This window comes from Aquila chrysaetos, chromosome 15 (genome assembly GCF_900496995.4).
Source record: "Aquila chrysaetos chrysaetos chromosome 15, bAquChr1.4, whole genome shotgun sequence".
Taxonomy (NCBI): Eukaryota; Metazoa; Chordata; class Aves; order Accipitriformes; family Accipitridae; genus Aquila; species Aquila chrysaetos.
This window is the reverse complement of record NC_044018.1, coordinates 20,490,001-20,514,947: the sequence shown is the minus strand read 5'-3', so window position 1 is coordinate 20,514,947 and position 24,947 is coordinate 20,490,001. Positions and strand designations below refer to the sequence as shown.

At 41.3% G+C, this 24,947-nt stretch overlaps 1 protein-coding gene across 3 annotated transcripts in view; it reads right to left on the bottom strand.

The window, feature by feature from the left end:
• PXDN (peroxidasin) overlaps positions 1-11,025 on the bottom strand; it is an 88,936-nt gene extending 77,911 nt beyond the window's left edge. For all 3 annotated transcript variants that reach the window (XR_003926749.1, XM_030037829.1, XM_030037830.1), the window contains exon 1: positions 10,708-11,025. Coding sequence is in view for 2 of the 3 variants with exons in the window: in XM_030037829.1 (XP_029893689.1) it covers positions 10,708-10,928 (221 nt within the window). In the remaining variant the exon portion in view is untranslated. The remainder of the gene's footprint in view (positions 1-10,707) is intronic.
• Positions 11,026-24,947: the final 13,922 nt, after the last annotated feature.

Genomic DNA, 24,947 nt, shown 5'->3' with positions numbered 1-24,947 from the left:
AATGCCATCAAACCAAAACTTTTTTCTTGAACCCAAATTAGTTATTATCCCAAAGTGTGACAAAATATCCCTTAAAAGGCATCCTGCTTTGACAGGCAGCTTCCCAGCAGCAAATCAATCACTGTTTATTTTTTATAGACATATGCCACGCCATCACACTGCTGCTCCAGCTTTTTACAGTACCTTAGCAGACAATGTAATGCTGCATATATAATTTTTTAATTTATTTTGAGTTTTGAATGGCTCACTAGAGCTATTTGTGCACCAGACCACACACTGCCCCACGTATTTTCCAAAATATTTTTGAAAAATTGAAAAAAAAAAGTTGCCTCATCCACCATTATAAGACTTTGATTCAGACAGACTTTAAAGATTTGAATACTGATGACAGATTTAATCTGATTCTCATTAAATTTATCTGTCATGATAATCACTCATTAAATACAAGCCACCATGAGATATCAGAGTGCGATTTTATATCAATGTGGCCGATCAAAGCTATGTAAACCCAAAATATTTACCTTCTGTAGAGCACAGTGGACCTTGGACAGAGGTCTGAATAAGCCTCTGAATTCAACTCTTTTGAGAATTCTGCACTGAATTTCACGCTGCCCCAGCTATGCCTCACACTGGAGATAAATCAAAGCAAGCATGGACTCACTTATTCTATATTTTTTCTCGTACAAAGGAAACTGGCAGCCATATGGCTAATAAAAGGCTATTAAATTCATTAATCTGGCTAACACAACACAAATAACTTGACACTTAGCAGTCATCGTCCTGCTTACCAAAAACAGTCATTAGTTAAGGTAATGCTGTGTACTAAGTAATATTCTTTTCCTTTTTTAGACCAGCCAGGCAATGAGCAGACTGTTGTAATAAGTGATTTAAGGGGAAAGAATGCTGAAAGAAAATGTTTCTGAAAGATCCGGGGAGTGGCAATTGGAAAGAGAATAAAAGATCTGAAAGTCTGAATAACAACACCACAGCACAACAGAAAAGGGAGCAATGTCACAGCCATTAAAACTAATTTTGGAGTTAAATACAAATGCTCATCATTTTGCTTAGTAAAACATAGAAAAAACTCAGAAAAAAACCAAGAGAGAACACTACATCATACCAAACTTCACAGTTTTGATTCTGCAAACTTTCACAAGATTCAAGAAACGATGCCAGGCACTGCACAAACTCTTCAATGTCCTAATCTTTTTTAATCTGTGTAAATACAGATTAAACAAAAAGACATGAAACTGAGAACCCACACCAGTCTCTCCCTCATGTGTCTTTCTCAAGAAGTTTGAGAATCTTTGTTATTTGCAACGAATCAAACATTCATTCAATTTTCTTTTTAAAAATATCTCTTGACTCTTATTAGTAACAGTAATAATTCCATACCAAAAAGAAATCAAATCTGGCAGCCTGATAAGCAAAGGAAGGAAAACGAAATATTTGAGTCACTCCGTTCCAGCTCACCCAGCTCTCATTGCACCATCTCTTTGGATTGTCTTGAAACTGTGCCCGTGTTTGCAATAATAAAGCCTGTAAAGCTATTTTTGTTTTGGTTTTGTTTTTTTTCATCAAATCCAAATGGAACAAATGACAAAGACAATTTGGCGTAGTTGTTTCCATTTTACTGTATATATGTCTATACACACACACACACACACACACACTATGTATAGCATGTGTGTGTAAGTATATACAAACACAGAGATACACCCAAGTATTTAAAATATTAACTTATTTTTATACATAAATTTTTCCAGAAAGACAAGCAACTATAAATATTTAGCTTGTGCAATAATAGATTTTAAATGTCACCTTTATAAATGGACTTTTTCTGTAAGTGAAGACTTAGCCTATAAGGCTGTAAACACTTTGGCTTGCTGGAAAAAGACTCAGCAAATATCCAAGCCCAGAAGAATCGGAAGCCTGGGGATTACTCATGTATACAAAGCTAAGCATAAGTTCACATTTGCGAGGTGAGATCTAGAGTGTACAAAATATTCCATCACAGAATAATATATGAAGTGGGGAAAAATACTGTAAACAAACTACAGTAAGCTTTGAGAGTCTCAGAAATATGAATCCAAAAAGAAATAATTGAAAAAATACTATTCTGAGAGATGAATCAAGATGGGTGAAAATTTAGTTTGTTTTTCAATTGTTCAAAATAGAATTGAGGCCTGAAAACATTAATCTAGCATTTTCATTTTACCCATTATACGCAGTAAAATATTCCTGTAAAAGGACATTTTGTAATTAAAAAAATAAAATATTATGCAATTTTACACATCATGCACTATTTCTCCTCCTCTTTTGTTATTTTCTGAATAGTTGTCTGCTATTTTTTCATGTCATAATAGCTATTTCTTCCATTATATTGTTTCCTTTCCACAGCTTCCTTCTATCTTTACCCCGAGCTCTGTTCTCTTCTTTACTGGCTATAGTTTCTATTTTTCTTTTCTGCTGGACTTTCAACCTTTTAATTTAAACTTAGTTTACTTACAAGCCAATCCATAAGCACACGTGGGTAGCCTAACATTTATTTAGTATCTAAATCAGCAAGTTTTCTGCTGGTTGGTGACATCCCCCTCTCATCTCTTAATGAACACTGACCTCACCTGGGAGAGAATTCAGTAAGAGCTATTCAGAAAAATGGAGGTTGGAATATTTATTAGTCGTATTTTTCTCTTAGGTATGTGTTTACCACAACATTAGACAAGACAGTCACCCCTCTCCTTGTGTCTCAGATCCAGAACCTCCTGATGATGCAAGGGATAGGCATCTCCCTCTTAATTTTTCACCAGCCTTCTTTGGGAATTAGGAGAGAAAGAGTATATTTACTCATGTCCAAGCATCCATTTCTTACTCTTTCCAGTGAGTAATCCCATGTTTGTCTCTGCTACTCAAAAATTTCTTTTTCAGTGTCCCTCATGCCCCTAAATTCCCCAAAGTAATGATGAAAATTGATGTAACTCGTCACTTTTAATTTTGCTGTTGTTTGGGAAAACTGAGTAACAGCAGAGGCACTGAAGCTACCTTCTAGCAGAAGCTAGCAGAAAAATGTTTAAAACTGTGATTTTCAACTGGGGACCTCGACAACAATACCAAGCGAACCACTGATTTATATAATCTTCATGGCTTTCTAAAATGTTTCGGTAGAACAAACAAAAAAATCTTGTGCTGACCACAGTCCAAATTCCCAAAGCTTTGGGAATTAGGAGACAATCTTTTGAAACAAACAGCTAGAAAGCAAATATCCTACACAGTCCAGATGAGCATATAAAGAGATGTTTGTAGTAAATGGCAAATTTTCATAGTGGGGAACGATACCAGTAGAGTTTCACAGAGAGCTGTGATGGGTTCTGCGTTGCTCAATTTATTCATAAGTGGAAGAGGGATGAACAACAGAGAGAACAAAGTTTTGCTTATGATATTTATCTATTTTAACAAAGTCTGAACAGGAAGAACAGTGGAAGGACCTGTCAATAGTCCATGAATGGCTTTTAAAATGCAGACCTAATGCAAAAGCGCTGATTCTCCCCCTCTACTCCGCTCTCGTGAGACCCCACCTGGAGTACTGCGTTCAGCTCTGGGGCCCCCAGCATAAGAAGGACATGGACCTGTTGGAGTGAGTCCAGAGGAGGGCCATGAAGATGATCAGAGGGCTGGGGCACCTCTCCTAGGAAGACAGGCTGAGAGAGTTGGGGTTGTTCAGCCTGGAGAAGAGAAGGCTCCGGGGAGACCTTATAGCAGCCTTCCAGAACCTAAAGGGAGCTTGTAAGAAAGCCGGAGAGGAACTTTTTACAAGGGCATGTAGTGATAGAACAAGGAGTAATGGCTTTAAACTGAAAGAGGGCGGATTTAGATTAGATTTAAGGCAGAAGTTCTCCACTGTGAGGGTGGTGAGGCACTGGAACAGGTTGCCCGGAGAGGCTGTGGATGCCCCATCCCTGGCAGTGTTCAAGGCCAGGTTGGATGGGGCTTGGAGCAACCTGGTCTAGTGGAAGGTGTCCCTGCCCATGGCAGGGGATTGGAACTAGATGATCTTTCAGGCCCCTTCCAACCCAAACCATTCTATGATTCTATGATATTAATATAAAGTAATGTATATGGAGAAAACCAAACTTTACAAACAAAAAGGCGCGCCTGGAACTGATCATTACTATTTATGGACAAGATCTTAAGCTACCCTTGATAATTCCATGAAAACAACAGTTCAAGAGAAGGAAATATGATGTTGGGAATTATTAGGAAAGGAACAGAAAATGAAAACAGAGATGATCATAGTGCTGGTGTATAAATCCCCAGTTAGCCCACATACCAGATCTGTCCATGTAAATACTGGGAAAGTTATAATTCCCTCAACTCAAAACACAGCAGAGCAGGGAAGGAGCAATTCAGATGATGAGAAGTTAAGAACATTGACCTTTCAGTGAAAAGACTCCTCCACTTTAAAAAGAAATGAATGGAGAAGCTTAGGATCAAAGGTCATAAAATTATGGCTGGCATTGAGATGATAGAGAGGGATCGAGTATTCACTGTCTCTTCCAACAGAAGAAATGGGGGACACCAACTTGAAGACTTCAAACAAAAGAGAGCAATTTACACCACGCAGTTTGTGTAGTACTCCTCGTCACCAAAAGTTATCAGTGTAAGTAACAGCTAAATTAGTTGAAAAAAAGAGGTTAAACAATTTGTGGAAGAGAAATTCATCAAGATTTACATATAATATGGAAATAACCTTTAGCTCAGAAAATCCCTAAACTGCAAATTATTATAAGGATGAACCACTATATGCTGCGCTATGCTGTCTACTTGTTTATAAGCTGCCCTTTCAGTCACCCTCAAAGAACACATATTAGGTCAAATGGATCTTTGGTTCTACTCATTACGGAGATCTTTTTGTAAACAAAGACATATTTAGCATTTTAACACTCAAATGTTAAGTATTTACTGGTCAAAAACACATCCTTGTAAAAAAGAAGAAAACCAGAAATTAGATTTATTAACTGTAACACGAGACAATGTATTCCTCTCATGACAGTGTGTTAAATATACAGTAAGATACTTGCAGGAAACAACGGGTATGATTTTGCTCCACACGTTTTCCCGTTCTTTAACAAAGAATTTGATGAGAGTTAACTTGCCGCTGAGATGACACAAATACTTTCCCACTAGTGGTTCTAGTGACTTGCAGATGCGTTCTTGAAACGAAGACTCATTTGCATCCCTCAGCAGCTTTGCCTAATGTCTCCCAGTAAACGCCAAACACTCTATCAATGTTGTGCCCTTGTGCCCCCTGCTAACAACCAAGCACATACCGCACGCTCTGCAAATGTGTCCTTCACACATTCATGCCTTGGCCCTAGCTCGTTCCATCCAGCAGTACAGACAGATTGCCTGGGAATGGCTTCGGCAGGGTTAACATCCTACACACACTCCAAAGCTGCTTTGCAGGGGAGGTTTGGTATCTTTTGCAGTATCCATTTGATTTGTTGGTACTCAGAGAATAGGGCTTAATGGAGGAGAAATAGTCTCCTTTTAGCAACAACTAACATACTTTAAAGTAGGTTACTTTCTGTACTGTGTATGACCCCTTAGCCGGATTTTTGGAAGGAGTTTCTTTCTGTCAAAAATACTACGAAAACATTCTCTTCTGAAAAATATTTCAAGCTTCTGTTGAGGCAAAGAAATATCAACATCTACATACAGATGTTTAAACTCCTTTTATTGTCAACAGAAGACTAGTCAACACACTCATGCTAGAGAAGGCTGGAGAATGAATAAACTGCCCAACAGTAGCAGCTTAATTCAGTTGTCCTAACAGTGGTGCCTGCTGTTAGTTTAGATGTCCTGGGCTATCTGAGACATCTGTTGGGAGCAAGCAGGTATGACACAGGGCCAATAGGAGACCTGTGTCCTTTTTGGAGAAGCAGCTAGAAGCCAGAAACTATTTTCTCAAGGGAATTCAAATACTATAGTTCGCAAATTAATCAAGTCCTCGGTGTCCCCCTTCCTTTGAGGCGAGTCCTGCTCCAGGCACTATGGACTGTTGGCTAAGTTGCTACTCGCTAGAAGGGAAGCTCAGACACCAAACATGGCTGTAGGCTCCTGTGCATAGAGACCTAAATGTAGGTGTTTTAATCTCAAATTTAATTCTGCATGTGGTCTTAAAATCTCCATGAAGGAAGACCTAAGATAGTTCTTATTGAAATAATCTTATGCTTTCCCCCTGCTTTGTGCAATTCAAGCAAATCATCATTGGCATCTAATGCAGTTTGCTGTGCAGCCACGAGTCTGTCAAGAGCTGTGTCCATATTCAGTTATTCTCAAACACTTCAAGTAAACCTTCAGTATTTGTCCTTCTTTTTTGAACACTATGTATATACAAATCTCTGCGTCTTAACTAAAATCTTATACCAGTGTCATATCTCTCGACTACCTCCCATACATAAATTGATGCTCAGCAGTGAAATGATCGAGCTTACAGTCCAGATTTGAGACTACATACAATCCTTTGTCCTTCACAGTGCTGAGGTGCATTTATTTGTTGTCTTAATTGCTCAATCTACTGGAAGTTTTCTAAAAGGGTTTCAAAGATCTGATCGGAAGCAAGGATCCTGCATTTTTCAGATGAGAATGGGCTGGTGGTTTGCTGACTGATGATGCATCATTTGCAAAGAGCGGATCTGCAAATAGCATGCATCCTTCTGCTCTGATAGCCCAGAGACTCATGCACTGACAGAATTCATACATACCACCCATTTCTTTTCCCTAAATGCCTCTGTTAAGAGGCATAATGTTATCACAAATCAACACTGAAATGCAAAATGTCATTATGTTTCCATTACCTCTATCTCTTTGGTAATTCATGTACACTCCAAACAGATGTGTGATTTGTGTAATTCAGTTATTTTTTTTTAAATTGTATTAAGATAGATGCGCTTGAAAAGCAGCAGTAATGGTTTTCACTGGCATCGTGAGCGTACATCAGATTCCACAAAAATTCTCATGGAGCTATGAAAAAAATATAAGGACCTCTTACACAGCTGTCTAGAAAGTCACCATAGAATTAAACAACTAACACTTTCCCCTTTCCCTTTGGATGGATCCTTGACATTCACACTACAAACTAGAAATTAAAATAAATAAATAGGCATGCACTGTAACCTATCCAGTTTGTAGAATATGTTGGAATCACGTAAACAAAAGCAGTAACAAGCAACACTGAGACCATTGCCTTCAATTTAGTTTCAGCTGCCAAGAAAAACTTTGAACAAATTTTAGTATTGGTCTGAGTATGTGTAAGGAGTACTGTAGACAGGTTTGGATTTTGGTCCTGTTTAGGCAAGATACAAATAGTAACATACTGCATCGATACTCAAAGGACCCCTGTCAGAATTACAAACACCATGAACTAAAAATGGCTGTAAACCACAGAAATACCGTAAATAAATGCGAGATAGGGTACAATTCAGAGAAGAGAGGACAGCAATAGTACTGTATCCAGAATTTTACATTCCTCAGCCATTTAAATGGTCTAATATAAATATGTTTCAGCAATTTCCGTGAATACACAAGCACTCTATATTTAATCAGAGATGAAAGGAAACTTCCAGGACTGTACTTAAGGCATGAAGTGGTTTTGCAAACCGCTTTGAAGGTAGGTCTTCATTCTTAAGGGAAGTCAGCACAGGACCTGCTGACTGGGATGCCGGCCCTAGTCCTCCAAAGAGCCTGGGCAATAATCTCATCCTGGGTGAAACCGCGTACTCACACAAGGCTCCACGAGCACTTTCAAAGCTGGCAGAAGCCACTCGGCAGAAGAAATCGAAGCCGTGGATCCCAGCCTGCAGCAGGGAAGGGGGAAGTGCCAGAAAGTGGGGGAAGCAGGAGGGAGTGAGAAAATGTACAGCCAGAAGTAGCACTGGCAAGGTCAGCAACCAGTAATGTTATGAACAGTTTTCAAAAGAGAGCCTGAGATTAGGAGTAGACATTTTTGATATGTGGGGAAAAACATTTGGCTGCACTGTTGGTCTGGGCCCCATGCTGTTTTAATCCATATAACAAATTATATGTGAAGTAGAGCAAAGTCAACTCAGCTTCCAAAATGGGACAGTTTTCAGAACCAGTGCTCAGCAAAAACCAAAATAACTATATACTTATAAACGAGGAAAAACTTATGGTGATGGTTTTTTACAAAATTACTTTGCACAATCAATCTGTGTCCTAAGGAAGAAAGAAAACAGACAAGAATGTGGAATTTACCAATGCCAGTAAAAATGGGCTTAACCCATCAGCAACACACTTTGCAGAATTTTCTTAAAGGGGAAGGTGTTCAATTGAAATTAATTAATTATTTCTAATTATCTAGCTATCAACACCACTACTAAAGAAAATTCATTTAATATACAAGCTCCACATGAAAGATGAACTGTGGAAGTGAAACCAGAGATGAAATACCTGCTTCTTATTTTCATGCTTAAAAAAGAAACTATTCTTGAGTATAGAAAGCCTTCTGTGGGTGATGGGCTACCTCTATGAAGTATAACACTGCTGCGTAGAACTGCAGTTCTACGTAGCAGTAAGGTAAAAATGAGTAGTAAACCACCTGGTAATTCAGGGAGTACCTCAGAAATGTAATAATTAATCTGAAAGTACATCCTACAGCCAAAGGTAGGAAATTCATACACAGTAGGTAAGCTATTTATGTATAATTGGTATCTTCAAACCACTGATTACTGAATAAGTTGTACCATTGTTCTTTGTCCCAGAGATTCATATTGCCTGACTATCTCCTGGCCCATCTCCTCCCCATTCACAGCCATTCAGCAGAACTGTAGCAGGAGTAATTGTGTATTTACAGATGTAGTATTACTTATTTTATTTATAACAGTCCCCTAGTCGGTTGGTGAAAAAGGAGAATACCCATTACCAGATGACAAGTAAGGGCCACCATTATGTTTTGAAGAATGCTGGTCATCCACAGGTGTATTTTGATAATTACTGTTCTTCATCAAGCTGAAAAAATGTTTTTAACTTCTTTTTCATTACTTCTGCTGCATTGTAGTTTGCATTATACCAGAATGATAATTCAGATTTGGGATACTAGACAATTTGATATATTAGTGGGGTTAGACGGGTATAATGCTTGCATTGTTCACACATTCTCCTCTGACTCACTGCAAGATTGTAAATACCCACCGTAAGGGGAGCTCCACCCTGGCTAGGTTTAATCTAATACTTTCTGCTGTTGCAGGCCCTTCTACCTTTAACGTGAAACTAAGCCATTGAGACTTGACTCCATACTCTAAGGATTTTTTTTTTTTTTTCACATTTCAGATGATTCACAAAACTAGCTTTACACAGCTTCCTGTAATCTCAAAGCAAAAGGTGTTCTGTAAATGTACTTTGTTTCAAATGTAAGAAACATTAACCACCCACTTCCTGTATTGTTCCCTAAAAGGTTTACAAGTACTGCAGGACTAATCCCATTCTGCCAAAAGGCTGCGCTTCTTGCCAAAGAGGGACTCAGTTAATGTTAAATGACTGTGCTCTTCACCTTAAATAATACTTGGAAGCCGAAACACACCAAGGCTTTATAGATCCCTTTTGAAAATATCTGACAAAGTCACAAGTCAATTTATTACAGGAGGCCCTGCAGAAAATTCCCAGGGCCAAGCTCTGCTCAGCCTCCACGGCTGTGTGTGTGTAAGGGAAGGACGGGGCTGGCGCCAAGAGCTTTCTGAGCCCGAGTAACGCAGAAGCGGGTCAGTGGAAGAAATCCGTCCCTCACAGTAAGCCTCGAAACAAAATAGCCTGCGATGTGCGTTTAGATCTTTGCATTTATGACAGGCAAATATGCCTGGAAAGGACAGGGTTGCAGTAAAATCGACGTGAACGAAATAAATTTTAATCCTTGCCAATACCGAATTTCATTACCGACACAATCCTACTCAAAACAGTGGCTGGACCCTAGAGAAGAACGGCCGGGCGCTTCAACTGACGCATTAGTGCCTGAATTAAAAAATCGGACAGAGAACTGTTAGTTCGCGTGTCCTCAGTCCTTTGCCGGGACTTGAACCGGGTTAGTCTTCGGGTAAGCGCGGGCTTTGGGTCCCGCTTTGCTCACACATCCCCACCGCGCCTCGGAACGGAACGGAAAGCGCTACATCTCCCGCTGCCGACCCTCCTGCCAACTCAGTGGGCTTTTTAAGCAGGACACGAAGGAAGCAGCCAAATCCTTCTAGGGACGATGAAGCTGGAGACACACCGCCCGCAGGTTAACCAGAATCTCCACCTCTGACCGCCCCCGCAGGACCAGGGGCACCCCCTACCCAAAGCCGGGCGGGAGCGCGCCGGGGCACCGCCACCCCCCGGCACCGGCCGCGGGGCCCAGCGGGCAGCGGGGCCGGGGGGCGCCGAGCCCAGCCCCGCCGAGCCGAGCCGAGGGCAGCCCCGAGCCGAGCAGCCCCGCCAGCAGCGCCGAGGGGGGCCGGGGGGGGCGCCCGGGCAGAGCCTCCGCCGCCGGTCCAGCCCCCCTCCCCCGACCGCAGACAAAGGGCTGAGGCTCCACCGCCACCCAAAGTGCCTCCCACCCAGGTATCCCCTCCTCCTCCTCCTCTGCCCTCCCCCCGCCTCCCTCCCTGCCCGCCGGGCCGCCGCTCGCCCCGCCGCGCCAGCCCCCGCCCGGCTACTCACAGGATGGTGGTCTGGGGGGACACGGCGGGGACGCTCTCCAGCATCAGATGCATGCAGCGCACCGTGGTGCGGAAGCAGAGGCAGCGGCTGGGGCACCACACGCTCCCGCGCTGCGGCGGCGGGGGCTGCGCGGCGGCGGGGGGGGCGAGCCCCCCGCTGCGGAGCAGCAGCAGGAGCAGGAGGCAGAGGCCGGGGGCGGCCGCCGCTCCGCGCCGGGCCATGCTGCAGGGCGCGGGGCAGGAGGAGGAGGAGGAGGAGGAGGAGGAGGAGAGGGGCTCCGGCAGCTCCGCGTCGCGCCCGCTCCGCTCCCCGGCCGCGGCTGCCGCTCTGGTCGGCGGCGGGGCGATCCCGTCCCCCCGCGCAGGCTGGAGGAGGGGACGGCGGTGGGCCCGCCCCGGCCGGCGGCGGGCTGGGCGGCCGCCCCGCCGCGGGGGCTCCGCGCCGCCCTGCGCACGCACCGCGCCCCGGGCGGAGGGACCCGGCCGCCGGCACCCGGCCCGCCGCTCCCCGGCCCTCGCCTCCAGCCCCGGGAAGGGAGGGGGCGAAAGTAGCCCCCCGGGGGGGGGCGACGGCGTGCGCCTCGGGAGAGGAGGGAAGGAAGGGGAAGCCGGGAGAGGAGTGGGGCAGAAGGGAAAGAAAAAGGAAGGGAAACGGGAGCGGAAGGCAAAGAGACGAGGCGAGGAAGAAAAAGAGACGGGGAAAGGAAACCCTTGTGGGAGGAGGCAGGTTCAACCTTAAGTTTTTAAGTCCCGTTTCTGCCCTGCTCTGAAAGACCGGCATGCGCAGCCCTTGGACTACCCCCTCGTAGTGCTGCAACTTTTACTGCTGGGCCAGGAAAATCTCTCCGATTTGCCCTGAACTACATTCAGCTGATGGTTTTGGGTAGGTGTGTACACTGGCAAGAAGTTGTAAGAGGACCACCAGAATGTAACCGTGCTTAGAAGAATAACGGTTGCGGCCTTAGCTCCCATGGTCTCAGCACTTTCTCCGAACAAACCTTCTGTGAGAACACAAAACTGGATTACCTTTGAGATTTCCAACATTGCCCTAAATATGTTGTCATGTGATGTCAGGTCCAAAGTAGGTAGGTACCTTTTCTCCAGCTCTCTCCATGCTTTGACTATCCCAGGTGAAAACGTCGGAATGTCATTTCTACGATGACAATAACAGTGATCACAACTAGCCTATTAAGTGCAACAACAACATACTCTCTCACAAATGATGGGTGCCAGCACCTCCAGTTCCACCCCAGAAATCAGCCCTGACACTTCTGCAGGGTTGCCTGCATGCCTTTTTCTTCAAGGAACAATGTAGAGGCCATTCTTGCCTAAAACTTAGCTATGGTAATTTTTACTCTGAATCTTACTAGCACATGAGTCAGAGAATTACTTTTTTTAAACACGAAGTCACACACCTCATGTAGGACATCAGAGCCTGGAAGTGTGCTACGACGAGTGCTGGATATCACTGATGGGCCCAGAATCAAAATATGCTGAGATGAGTCATTATCTGTAACTTACTTTCTGCAGAAGTACTATTTGACTATGTTTTTCTTGAGTCACTATGTCTCTCTTCTCTAAAGCGAGACATGACTGCTTATATCTTAAAAAGGAGTTAGTTAATGGAAGCATAGAAGTGTTTTTCTTCTTCCAAGGAGTCCTGAATCCTTGAAAACACCCTTCAACCTCCCCGTGAGCTGGAGGCTGGCTAACTGGGAGCCTGTGGGCTCAATCTGTGTCTGGAGATAGGGGAGGCTTACTGACGTGCCATCAGCAGTGTAATTACTGAGCTTCTAGGGCAGTCAGAGACGCCTGTAAGATTCTTTCTTACCATTTAGATACACTTCTAAATTGGGTACATTTCTAAATACTGTTGCAGAGCTGGGCTTAGTCTGCTATTTCAACACACCAAGTGCTCAGAAACTCATATACATACATGTCAGCTGTTTCACAGTGGAGGATACCAGTCTGAAGTAGAAGAATGTTTACAGAAGAAGCAGGTTAAAATGTTCATCACCTCAATGTCAATTCAGCAAGCAGCTGCTATGTGTATCACCTCCTCCACGTTTGCAATCAGTGTTGGGATATATGCATGCCTTAATCTGAAAATTAAATTTGTTTCCTGGTCCAGTAAAAGCTTGGGCACTTTTGACCTACAAAGTGCAAGTGTTGGCACAAGTTTTTGTCCCGGAAATGCCACTCACATTAGAGCATCTTGGCAGTTGTAAATCTGTCATCCCGCAGCGCCCGTACTAAGAGCAGCAGAACATCTGAGGCTAGATAATTAAACACAGTAATATAGAGATAACACTAAATTGGGATATTTGTAGCATTTAGGAAAATATGATGACAGTTTACTTTTTGGCATTTTGGTGCTTTATGATGATTCTTTTAAAAAATAAAGCACATATAGTCAAAATTGATTATGTTTTCTATAGGGAATTAAAATTGTTCTGAAAAGTTTTTAGCACTTGGGGACTTGCTAGACTATTGTACTATGCATTAGAAGTAATTATGCTATACATATGTAATCCTGAGAGTGAGATTAAAATAGATGTTTTCACTCTAATTAGGCAATTTAACCTTAACATGCTATATAGCATTCTTGCCATTTACTTTAAGTTACATGTAACCTCCAGGCTCTTGGTTAATATATTATTAGTGCCTCATAAGTCATTTAAGTTAGACTTTTTTCATGCCCTGTGGAATCCGGTAGAGTATGAGGTGTTAGGTTTATGGTCGGACTCGATCTTAAAGGTCTTTTCCAACCTGAACGATTCTATGACTTTAATATTCATTGCATGCTATTCTAAATTGCTGGCAGGGAAGGTTTCTGATAAATAAGACCTCCAAATGGTTTTGATATATCTTTCTGTTCTTAGCCAGTTTTCATAGAATAATTTTTAGAAAATGTGTAGGGTCATTTTTATTGACCTTGCCTATAAATATCCATGGGAAATTTGTCTTCTGTTTCCAATTTCTCTAGTTGAGGAATTGACCTAACAAAAAAATAAGATATTTATGCTGGAAAGGAGATACTTTTCTTTCTGAATGCTAGAAGTGCTTACCTTATAGTTAGATATAATGTAAATCTCCATTTGCTTTTAAAAGTTTCCTACTTACCTCTCAGATTTTTGTCAAATACTGCCACTTGCTGGTTTTATTCCATACCAGTAATTTAATTTTATAGCTTTTGCTTTGCTGAAGTACTAAAAAAAACTTTCTAAAAGATCAAATAGTTAATACTTTTATCTTTTGTTTTGCTAAAAATTCAGATATAAGAAATATAAGCTCAAATCCTCTTCAGTTTAGTTCATATCTCCGTGTTAGCGTTCTACCTCTGGATATAAAATGAGGCATTCAAGACATTTCAATATGTCTTCAGATACCTGACAATGGAAACGCTTTGTGTTGACTTTGGCAGACACAGAATCATGACCTAGTTTATTATTTAGGACCATTTTGGTCAACAATAACAGTAACAGTTAAGAGGAACGGATTGTCAAAATAACTGATGAAAAAGCACCATAGAGACTTATATTTAAAGTGGTTTTATTATAATATAATAGCACAGGACTCTTAAGCTTAAACACATCTGATCTTTAATTTTTTAAAGGCAGAAGCAAAACTCAGACTCGTTTTGAAAGCATATAATCTTGCCTTTTGTTTCTATTATACATGCAAAGTGAATGTCATGGGGTAGCTGGATGGCACATCAGGAAGTGTGCTAAACTCAAAGTACCAGCTAAACAAATTATTTAAACTCATAAATGCTTGTTCATAAGCTTTTCTCAACTATGCAGGAAATCTTATGCTATACTCAGAGACATACTTCTTGAAATACCTCATGCTTCTTCATAGGCAGATCAGTCAGAGGCAATATAACTTTTCCTCTGACCACAGGCATTCAAGAGTTTATGATTTCTGCTAGCCCAGCAAAGAAGATTGAGGATGTTGTCTCCACAGAAGCCAGACTCACATATCCTTCTTCCTCTCAGTTGGGAAAGTGATGTTGCTGATATCTTTAAAAGCTGCCATTCTCCTTTCCTGAATGTAATATGAATTTCTGAGGAAAATTACTCCTTCACTGGTTACATTATGAAAAAGATTCCTTCCAAGTTCAAACAAGAGTGTGCCTAGCACTGGAATGTACTAGGGTATCTTTATTTGCCTCGTGTCTTGCAGATCACCTGAACATGCATTGTTAGCTTCTTTATAATAAGAAATTCCTGGGACAGGTTCTGTATAAACTGGCAAAGAAGAAAAGGTTGTCTTCCAAATTATCTTTGAATCTTCACTTCAACCAGGCTACCTGGTGCTAGTGTATGTGTCCAAGGAAAGATGCTTACCATATCTTAAATCAACCAGTGTAACTTAGATTTGCCAGATATTTCTGTTCTTTCACACAATGTGTTTTAATGTGTCCTCCCTTTCAAAGAGAGAGTTTGTTAGGTGTAGCTATAGGAAATGGACCTTGCTAACCCATTATCTGATATTTAGGAAAATGCCCAAAAGCTTTGTTATTTTTACTAACTGTGCAGTATGGATCTCTTAGATCTAATTCCTTTTTTTTTTTTTTTTTTTGATCCCACACAACTATCACAGGTAACACAGTGGAGGTAAAACACTTATCAACCTGCATTGTCTAGTAAAGTCAGGCTTGAAAAGTAGATAGCAAAATAGGATAACCTGCTTTTTATCCTTCTGGCTTTTTAAATGATATGCTAAGAAAAAATACTAAATAAAAATGAAAGATAATATTAAGCCCCGCTTTGACAAGCTGCTTAAAATGTAGGAAAACATAGGCCCTGACTCAATAGCCAGCTGATGTACCTAGTGGAAGAGTTGGCCTGTAATGATAAAGGAAAACAGTCTCTGAAGAGACTTTCCCAAAGGAAAATGTACTCGAACCAATGAGCTCCCGCTTTCCCACAGAGTAATTTTCCTTAATATCAGCATAACGGGAAATTGGGTGTTATTAGTTTAATCTCTTGCCTACACTGAGGAAATACCTCACCCAGAAGAGATTCCAGGCTATTATTTGTACTACAGCTGTGCCTGGAGGCCTCAGCCAGTATCAGAGCCGTGCGGCCACATGTTTTACAGACGTAAATAAAAACCAGTGCCTTCTCCGAAGACGGACAAATGCAGTAGGACTGTGCCCATTTCCCAGACAGGTACTGACGGGATCCTGGGCACCTTGAGCCCTGGGGCCTGGCCGCTGGGGTGCAGGGCCAGCCTGGGAAGAGCAGGGCTGGTCCCTGAGGAGAGGGAGATGCTGTGGGGAAAGCTAGCCCCCCCCCCCGCGAGGGCAAGCAGCCCTACTTTTAAGCTAACTGCCATGCCCAGCCTGGCCTCAGCTCAGGCCCGTCCCCACGGCCCTGCCCAGCCATCCCACGGCCGTGTCTGACCCCTGTTCCCCCAGTGGGCCTGATCCCAACCCCAACCCACGGGTCAAAACCCTGGCCCGGCCTTGGCTCATCCCAGTCTAAGGCCCGGGGCTGGGGCTGCCCCGGTGCCCCCCGGCTGTCCTGCTCCTGGCTGGGCGGTGGGACAGGCCCTGGTGCCCTGGGGAGCCCCTGCCGCTCCTGGCCGTGGGCATATCAGACCCTGGGAAGGCTCCTAGAGGCAGCGTTGAACAAACCCTGTTGAACGCTCCAGAGCAGTGTAAATGCTTTCTGTTCTTAATTTTAAAAGAACGAGCGTCATCGGGAGAAACACAGTCAGCGGATCAAAGGAAGCTGCTGCCCTCCTCAGCTGGTGCGTGTGAGGTCCTGCCTGGAAGGACACATCCCGCTCTGGGCTCTCCAGGTCAAAGAGGATGATGAGAAACTGGAAGGAGGATGACCAAGATGCCCAAGTGCCTTAAGTACATGAGCTATGACCACAGGCTGAGGGATCTGGGCTTGTTTCATCTGGTGAAGTGGGAGCAAGCTTGTGATCCAACAACACCTGGAAGAGAAACTGCAAAAATTGATAAAGTGAAACAATTCTTTGCAGTGGCAGAGGATATATATAACAAGGTGCAATGGTTGTAAATTCTGACTTGAAAAGTTTAGGTTGGATATCGCGTAAAAATATTTTTTACCAGGATGGTAGTGTGGCACTAGCACGGGTTACACAGAAATGCTGGAAATCCTCTTTCCAAGAGATTCTCAAAATTTGATAAGACAAAGCCTTGGCTGATACGGGATAGTGCTGGCAATAGTCCTTGTCTGAAGCAAGAGGCTGGCCAAGAAGCCTTCAGACATCCCCTCCAGCGAACACCTCTGTGGCTTTGTTATCAGCTGACTTGCCCTTTGGAAATGCCCATCTCGCTGTTAACAGCAGCGTGAGCCTAGGTGACCAGTTTGGGCAAGATGCCCCACAAGCCTAAAAGGTGAGTCATTAGCAACTTTACCAGTATGACACAATCTGGGAGTCATCATGGCCCTTAGCTTCCAGTGAAATGCAACAGTTCTTCTGGAGCAAAATCAACTTACCATAGTTTGATTAGCATAATAGTTAAACAAAGGTCTTTGAAAAACCAGAAGTAATGTGATACTTTAACAGGACATTCAGAAGAAAAATTATTTTTTTCTCCACATAGATTTTCCTTTTTTAAAAATAATGAACCAGAAAGATACAGTTCCTCAAACTTTCAGGTCAAATACCAAAGTACACTAAGAGGCAGGAGGGTGTGTTCAGCAAGGTTGTCTGGGATTTGGGCTATCAACAGACGTCCCTCAACTCATCCATGTTTTCCTGGCTGATCAAAGTCAATAGGACTGTTCAACTAGGGTGGGCTAGCTCAGTCCTGTTCTCTCCCTCAGGGTAGTTTTGATGTCCTCTAATTGCTCCCTGGATTGCCTAATTCCTGTTTGATCTTCCTTATTTAGTCACCTTTGATGTTCTGTTGTTGTTTGTTACAGGATCTCTGGTTAGGATTAAGTCATTTTAGACAGTAAGACATTCCTGTGAAGGGGAACACAGACAAGTAAGTACTAAAAAGAGAACAAACCAAAAATGTGTTCTTCGCTCCAGGTGGCCAATCCCGAATTACAGTAGCAGTGAAATCAGGGGTCTTGATTTGTAACTCAGGTTATTGTATCATGACCAAAATTTCATGTCCGCCATCTATCCTCTCTTCCTATTGGCCCTTGAATTTTAGAATGACCTGTCAGAGAGCAAAACAGCCTTTCCAGATCCAAGGCTTAGATAAGAGTTAAGCAAAACAGAGCCTGCTTAAGAAACAAATGGATTAAAAAAACACACTACTAAAACCTGTAGCAATACCGGTACCTTTTGCATGCAAATCAATGTAATGTACAATTCTCTTCAGTTGCACAGACAGTAATTGTATTCTCAACGATCCTTGCTGTACATCCTCCACTAATCATTCTGTCCTACACTCATCCACAAAATGGACATTTGGCTGGGTTGGTCTTCTTTGTTTCTTTTTGCATAATCTGTGGAAAGCAAAATAATTCCCATCCAGTTCTGACTATCTTTAGAATATGGCTGGCTTACATGAGTTAAGGTTCTATTATTTATCCTTATCATATCATTTGAAACTTTACTTAGTTGGAAGAATTTTGGCAAATCAGCAAATTTTAGATTTTTTCTGTGGATTTTTCTGGTTTTCTTTGTTTTTCTTTCATTGTCAGTTCTCGTTCTATTCTCCTCACTGTCTCTTTTTTCTAGCAGAACAACAGCAGCTAAAAAAAGCTGTCAGGAAGTAATGAGGGTGAGGGAGGAAGGTCTTATTTTTAAACTTACTTTTTTGTTTTATCAAAAAAGCAAATATTTTAAAAAATCCAGTGCAATTAAAATGTTCCATTCATTTGAAATGTTTTGTAGTAAAGATATATCATATTACAATCTGAAACTTTAACTCATGTCTTCTCTCCCCACGGAAAAAACTAAAGTATTTTTATTGTAAATATGCACCAAATGTCTGTTACCTGACAAATATATATTGAACCAGTAGCAAAATGGCATATTATGATTTGCACAGTATTTTTTCAATTATGTTGAAATATAATTGCATTGAAATTCAATTAGCTAAAGTCTAATCCAGAATTTTGTGGAGAAACAGACAAGAAAAGACCTTGCCCTCTTTAACAGGAATCTGTTAGCAAACCGACAGTTGACTGGCATTTTAGTACAAAATACTAGCCCTTAAAATTAAACAAATAAGTCTCAGTATCATTTGTAAGATCATCATGAACAACATACTTTTAGTATTTTAGTTTGTAACTTTTGCAGAGGCACCAGAATTAAAAGGACACAGTCATTAATTCTTCATTTCAGACTTTCTTTTTCATCCTTCTTCTTAACGTTTTCCTTGCCCTTTCTCTCAAAGGCACAAAGTTTTTTGGTCTTAGATTTAAAAACCAGAACATTAGAAGGTGCTTGAGTGATTCCTAATTCCATTTTCTGTTTTTGAGTCACGGTGTTCATTTTATTTGATTGTTATAAATTTGTGCTATTAAAAAAATACTGAGGAAGGTGAAACCCAGTGGCAGGGAAGCAGAAGGGTTGCTCCTTCATGTGAACACTGGGGCCTGGAGCAGTTAGTGGTTAAGGGAGTCGTAGCAGAGAGCTGGGAGTCACATCTCCGAGAGGGTTCAACGAGCCTCCTGGGATCAAGGGGCTGGGTCAGTGACGCAGAAAGTCACTCCTTAGTTTGGAAGTAAGGACATGCTTGCAAGGAGCACATGGGCACATCTGTACAATGTTTTATTTCTCTTCTAGCTGCTCTGAGCCTTCCCTCTTTAAAAAAGGAAACTGCTACTTTTGTTCAAAACCTGTCTTTTTGTGGGTTTAAAATCTTTTTGGTCTTATTTGGGGAGCTTACTGTGAGGAGAACGCCCGGGTAGATCCTCTTCAAAGCCAGCTCTGGACCTTGTCACAGTCACATTTTTGAAGTCCTGCTCGTTAAAGTCATAGTGCCTCTTGACTTCAGTGAGATTTTGAGGGAGTGCACTTGGAATATTTAAAACAGATCATTTAATAGATGAGTATTAATAATAACAGGTAGCATATATATTTTATCTTTTATCTATGGATATGTTTGTAATCAGCATTTAACTATGCGTATCAGATTCCTTAGGAAATAGTGGGTGAATTCAAACTGCCGTTTAAAAAAAATCAAAGTTTCACCAGGATTTTCAAACTGAAGCATGTAAGAACAATAATTTTCCAGGGTGCTCAGCACCTCTGTTCAGACAGCTTCTGATCATGTGTAGACAAAGATGCACCATGATGCATGATCCATATCTATAGATAAGATCACATCACATGCAATGCTAGCAGCCTCACCTGAATTAGCATGTCCAATTAGAGGTGCAACCTTTGCCATGAATATTTCTATCACTTCTTGCTTATTTACCCACCTAACCTGAAAAAGATTCTCTTTTTATCCACAGTCAGTTCAATATGGCTTATAATCATACACAGCCATATAAGTTATGACTACAAAAACTTAGCAGTTTAGCTGACACTGCAATATCTGTTTTTAGACATACCACAATTTTTCTCTTGATTTTAAACATTTTGCATCAGCTGTCCTACAGTAAATGCAATTGCTTAAAAAGATCACTCCTTTCTTTCTCCTGGAATGAATTATTTTTCCAGACAGTGTATTCCAGACCTGCCTCCTGGGATGGAAATTCAGCTTCAGTTATTTTCAGAAATTGTCCTTACGTATTCTGATAACCATAGATGGTGCAAAAGAGAAAGAGTGGAATAACTGGAAGTGAACTTCAAAAAATTCAAAACTACTTTTTTTTTTTTTTTTTGGTAAGAAAGTAGCATATAACTAAAGAGGTGAGAACAAAAATTGACGTCTGACAGAAATAAGTTTTCCTGAACAGGCTTTCAGTTAGTTAAATTTGCTGCTATTACTGTTGACATGCTAGTTTCTTGGGTGGAGCAGGAAAACTAGATTTTACTGTGAACTTTTCTTTTTGCAGTTTACTGAAAGTGTTAGTGAAATGTGAGCTAAAAGATGAAGTTCTTTCTTGGTCCAAGGGGCATACCACAGAAAGGCTCTCCTGATCCATCTTTTCTTAAGAAACATGGGGTTTTGGGGTATCAGCATTTTTAATCAGAGGAGATTAACTCTGAAAATGTGTCTGGGTACATAGAGGTGAATAGATATTGTGTCATGTGTAGTCAGAAGTGCTGAAATGTCTATTATAGCAATAAGGGTTAGATATTACTCATATCAGAGTGGAGACCTTACTGCTACCTAGGCTTAAACATGTCTGTTTAAGGTGGAGGTGTTAACACTGATCTGATTAAATATGAATGTGGCTCACAAATCTTGGGCATCCATCTGGGCAGAGCCTGAGGGCTCTCGGGCATGGCCAGGGATTTTGTGAGGCAGCACACTTCACAGTTTAAGATTATGTGCACGTATGCACATGCTGGTGTTTTGTGTTAATATTACGAGAAAAAATTAAATCTAAAGTTTCATGCATGCAGAGAGTAAATCTCTTTAGGAATGATGGCTCAGGCAAGGACAACATCGTCCATACAGAGAAAGATTTAAATGTGTAAAAAAATCTCAAAACCTGTTTTCATTTTGTTACATCTCCTTAATGTGTAAATCCAGTAATGACTTGCGCACTTCTGTTCTCTCTTTATAAAAGCCGTGGTCAGTGAAGAATGGAGTAGAAGCAATTCCATATGTTAGGAGGGTCACTGAATAGCTCCTTCTTTATAAACCATATTATTTACTAACAACACACTGCACAGATCCTCTTGAATAGAACACATTTACTTGTATTAATTCAAGTAACAAGACCATTTAAAAACAACCATGGCCAGCTCACAAGCACCACAAAAATGGAAAAAACACGCAGCTACTTGTACTGTTCCCGTCATAAGTAATCCCTGCGCATAAATTGCTGCCACATTTTCATGACAAATAACCACAGAAAGGACCTAAACTAAGAGTGTTCTCTAAAGCGCAATTTGAAGCGGTTAGTGCTGCGGTCACCGCAGTGACCTCTCTGCTGCAGCTGCTGGTGTCCCCGAGCTGCTGGTGTCCCCTGGGACCCCTCAGTGCCTTCAGCCCCGAGCTCCCGGGACAAGCATCACCAGAGCAGGACACGCGTCACCAGAGGAGTCCGAAGCAAGGGACATCCTCACGTGAGACTACAAGGTCTGACAAAGAAGATAACCTGGCCCGAGGCTCTGCTCTTCAGGGGGGATACTCACTCCTTCTTTAAGTGTCAAATGAAAATTGGGGGCTTGAGCAAAATTACGGATGCCCATAAATATAGGTCATGCAATACACACAGTGTTTCAGGGCTGCAGAAAGAAACTTGATCAGTAATCCCAACTGTACCGTTGGTTGCCCCTCAGACGTGCTCAATGGAAGCGTGTGCGGCCCTAATGTTTGGTGTGCAGTAGGAGACAGAATTTTGTTTCTTTCAGTGAAGCATTGCTTGACTTTTTAGTGTGAAGAATTTCTTATTTTCACATCATAAAAGCAGGACACATCTGAAGCTAATTTAAGATTAAAGCTTCTCTCACTGACAGCCTAAAACATGTAGCAAAAGGAGCAAAACTGAATTTCAGACAGGGCAGAGCCCAGATCATAATGCAAAAACAAGGAATAAGTGCAAGTGCTAATACGTGAATCTCAGAAAAACAAAACCGTTTCTGAGCAACTTCCACTGGGCTTGCCTGTATCCTCCAGCTCCACCCTATTGTGCATCCTTTTTGTTCTTGGAATAGTTGTGATATCATGGCATAAGTGTTCCTATCTTTTTTGTTACTTTCTCCATTTTATATGCCTACATTTTTGATGGCCTGACTCTGTCCTGTTTCTTCTGCTTTTTACTGACCTTGTGTACTTGTTCTGCAGCTTTTTTATTCTTCTGTTTTGATCCTTTCCACAGACAGTTTGGCTGATTGTACTCTTTGGAAGCATTTGCGAGAGGAGTGATTTTTTTCAATGTAGAGTCAGTGAACTCCAGAGAATCCACGAAGTATTCCTAACAGTCCATGAGAGAGAGTTAAGAAAAATCAAGTCTACTGTCAGCAAGGTTAAATGTTCTGCTTAGAGATCAATGCCTCCATTGAAAAAAGTGTCTGCAATGAAAACTCTTGCTCTAGACTTAGATCTGGTTTTCTCCACAAAAAGTGTTAAATGAAATTTCACATGCCCCATTCTACATCATTCCTCGCTTTACGATGGAAGTAAAACTTCTCTATATATAGCAGTGACAAGACAGAGCTCAAAGTTATTTGTGAATACAGTTTCTGCCATCGTTTTTCTCTTTTTGGTACTACTGATTCAAATAATCCCATTACTGATCTTAAATAAAAACCCAGAAATTACCAAAGATGGGAAGACTGATCAGCACAGAATTGATATAGTGTACATAAAGAACTTGATGACATGATGGACTAAATAGAAAGGCAAGGTTGGAGATTAGAGATAATAGAAAATTTTTTTTGCTATATTCCAAAACTTGATCAAAATGTAACAGTTGATCACAGATCTAAGAGCCATCAGGGAACGGGCAAGAAAAAGGAAAATGTAATATGAGGATGTTAACAACATGTGAAGTATTTCTGGGCAATAGCAACAGAGAGATCTAGTGTTATTTATGAAATCATTGCTTGGGATACTGGGCACAGTAGGCTCAAGAAGGATTAAGTCAAAGAAAATTCAAGAAGGATTAAGTTCACAGGCACAGAGAAAGGCCTGTTGATCACAACGATGGAAAAATAGTCTTACGAGACCAGAGGAGTTGGCTCATATCCTTTGGCAAAAGGATTTCTCAGAAGAAATACTAATGTTGGCAGGAAGCAGAAGCAGGGAGTGGGCATTAACTACTTCAGCTACCGCTGATCAGCTGCCTACTAACATAGAGAACATGATGCTTTTCCATGATGCATCATACTGGCCCACTGGTATATTGAATCCGGTCTAGTTGGATGTACCTGTTTTCTTATCACAGTGATCCATTTTGCTGGAGATGAGGTGACAAAATTATAGGCTTATATTTACAGCTAAATATATTCTTTATATTTGATGTACAGTGATTTGCCTGCTTATCAGGATTGAACACTGCCATATTTAATCCTTTTGTCCTGTAGCTCTGGACTGCATACAAATATATTTTCATATTATAAGAACATTAAGACATGCATTAACAGTAAAAGTTCTGGTACTCGCAACTAATATCAGAAATAATTTTATCAATTATATATGTGTGTGTGGTGCAAAAATGTATTGTTGACTTTCTCAGGAGAGCTACTAAAGGACACTATGAGTGAAAACATCTGGGCAAGAAAAATCCAGAATTTTACTAATAAATAGGTAAAATAAAATAAAATAAAAGCCCAGCTTAAGAAGAGATCTGTAGTATCTATGATTCCCAGCCAGCACTATCTATTGAGATTCAGAGGGAAACTTTTCTTTAGGAAGGTTCTCTCTCAGCTGCTTTGTAAGCAGTTCAGGGCTTTTTCTGCAAAGAGACTGATCCTGGCCATTGTCCCAGGCAGGTTACTGCACCATGGGGATCACCATCTTGATCCAGTACAGCAATTTCTAGTTAACAAGTGCTTTTTAGAGAGGGGGCAGGTGGGATGACAAATCAGACAAGCTGCCATGACTGAAAAATCTCAAATTGCTTTTCTGTTATCACTCTCCATTTGAGTAGGTTCTTCCTATTTATCGGTTCCAAAAGGGAGGATGCAAACATATTTGACCTCTTGCCCATCTGTCACAAAAAGCTGAATTCTGACTATTCCAGATCTCAAAAAAAATTGAGAATTGTTTGCCAATTCTCTTCCATATGATATTATTTCATTTGGTATTAATGTCACCAGACTGCTGTAGGTTCCTTCCTCTGGTGATAAGAAGTTTGCAATGTCTCTGAATGGTTGTAAAAGTTCTTTTGTGTGTCTGGAATTTCTTTCATCTTCCCTTCATATCATGGCCCTGAGATTCTCTTGGTCTCCTAATTTTCTTTAACATAACTCTGATTAATAAAATAACCCAAGTTGTGGATACATGAAGCAGAACAGTCTCCTATATAGATGTTTAGGCCTTGATGTTTTGGATTGCTGTTTGCTAGAGATTAGAAAAAAAATACAGCTATCCTCCAAAATATGTCCACTTTTGTCATCTATTCACCTCTTGCAGTTTCTCATTCTTTTTTTTAAACTTTGCCACTTTGTTGTATTTCTTTCAGGAAAAGTCTCACAGTATGAAGAATCAAGTTCTAATATGAA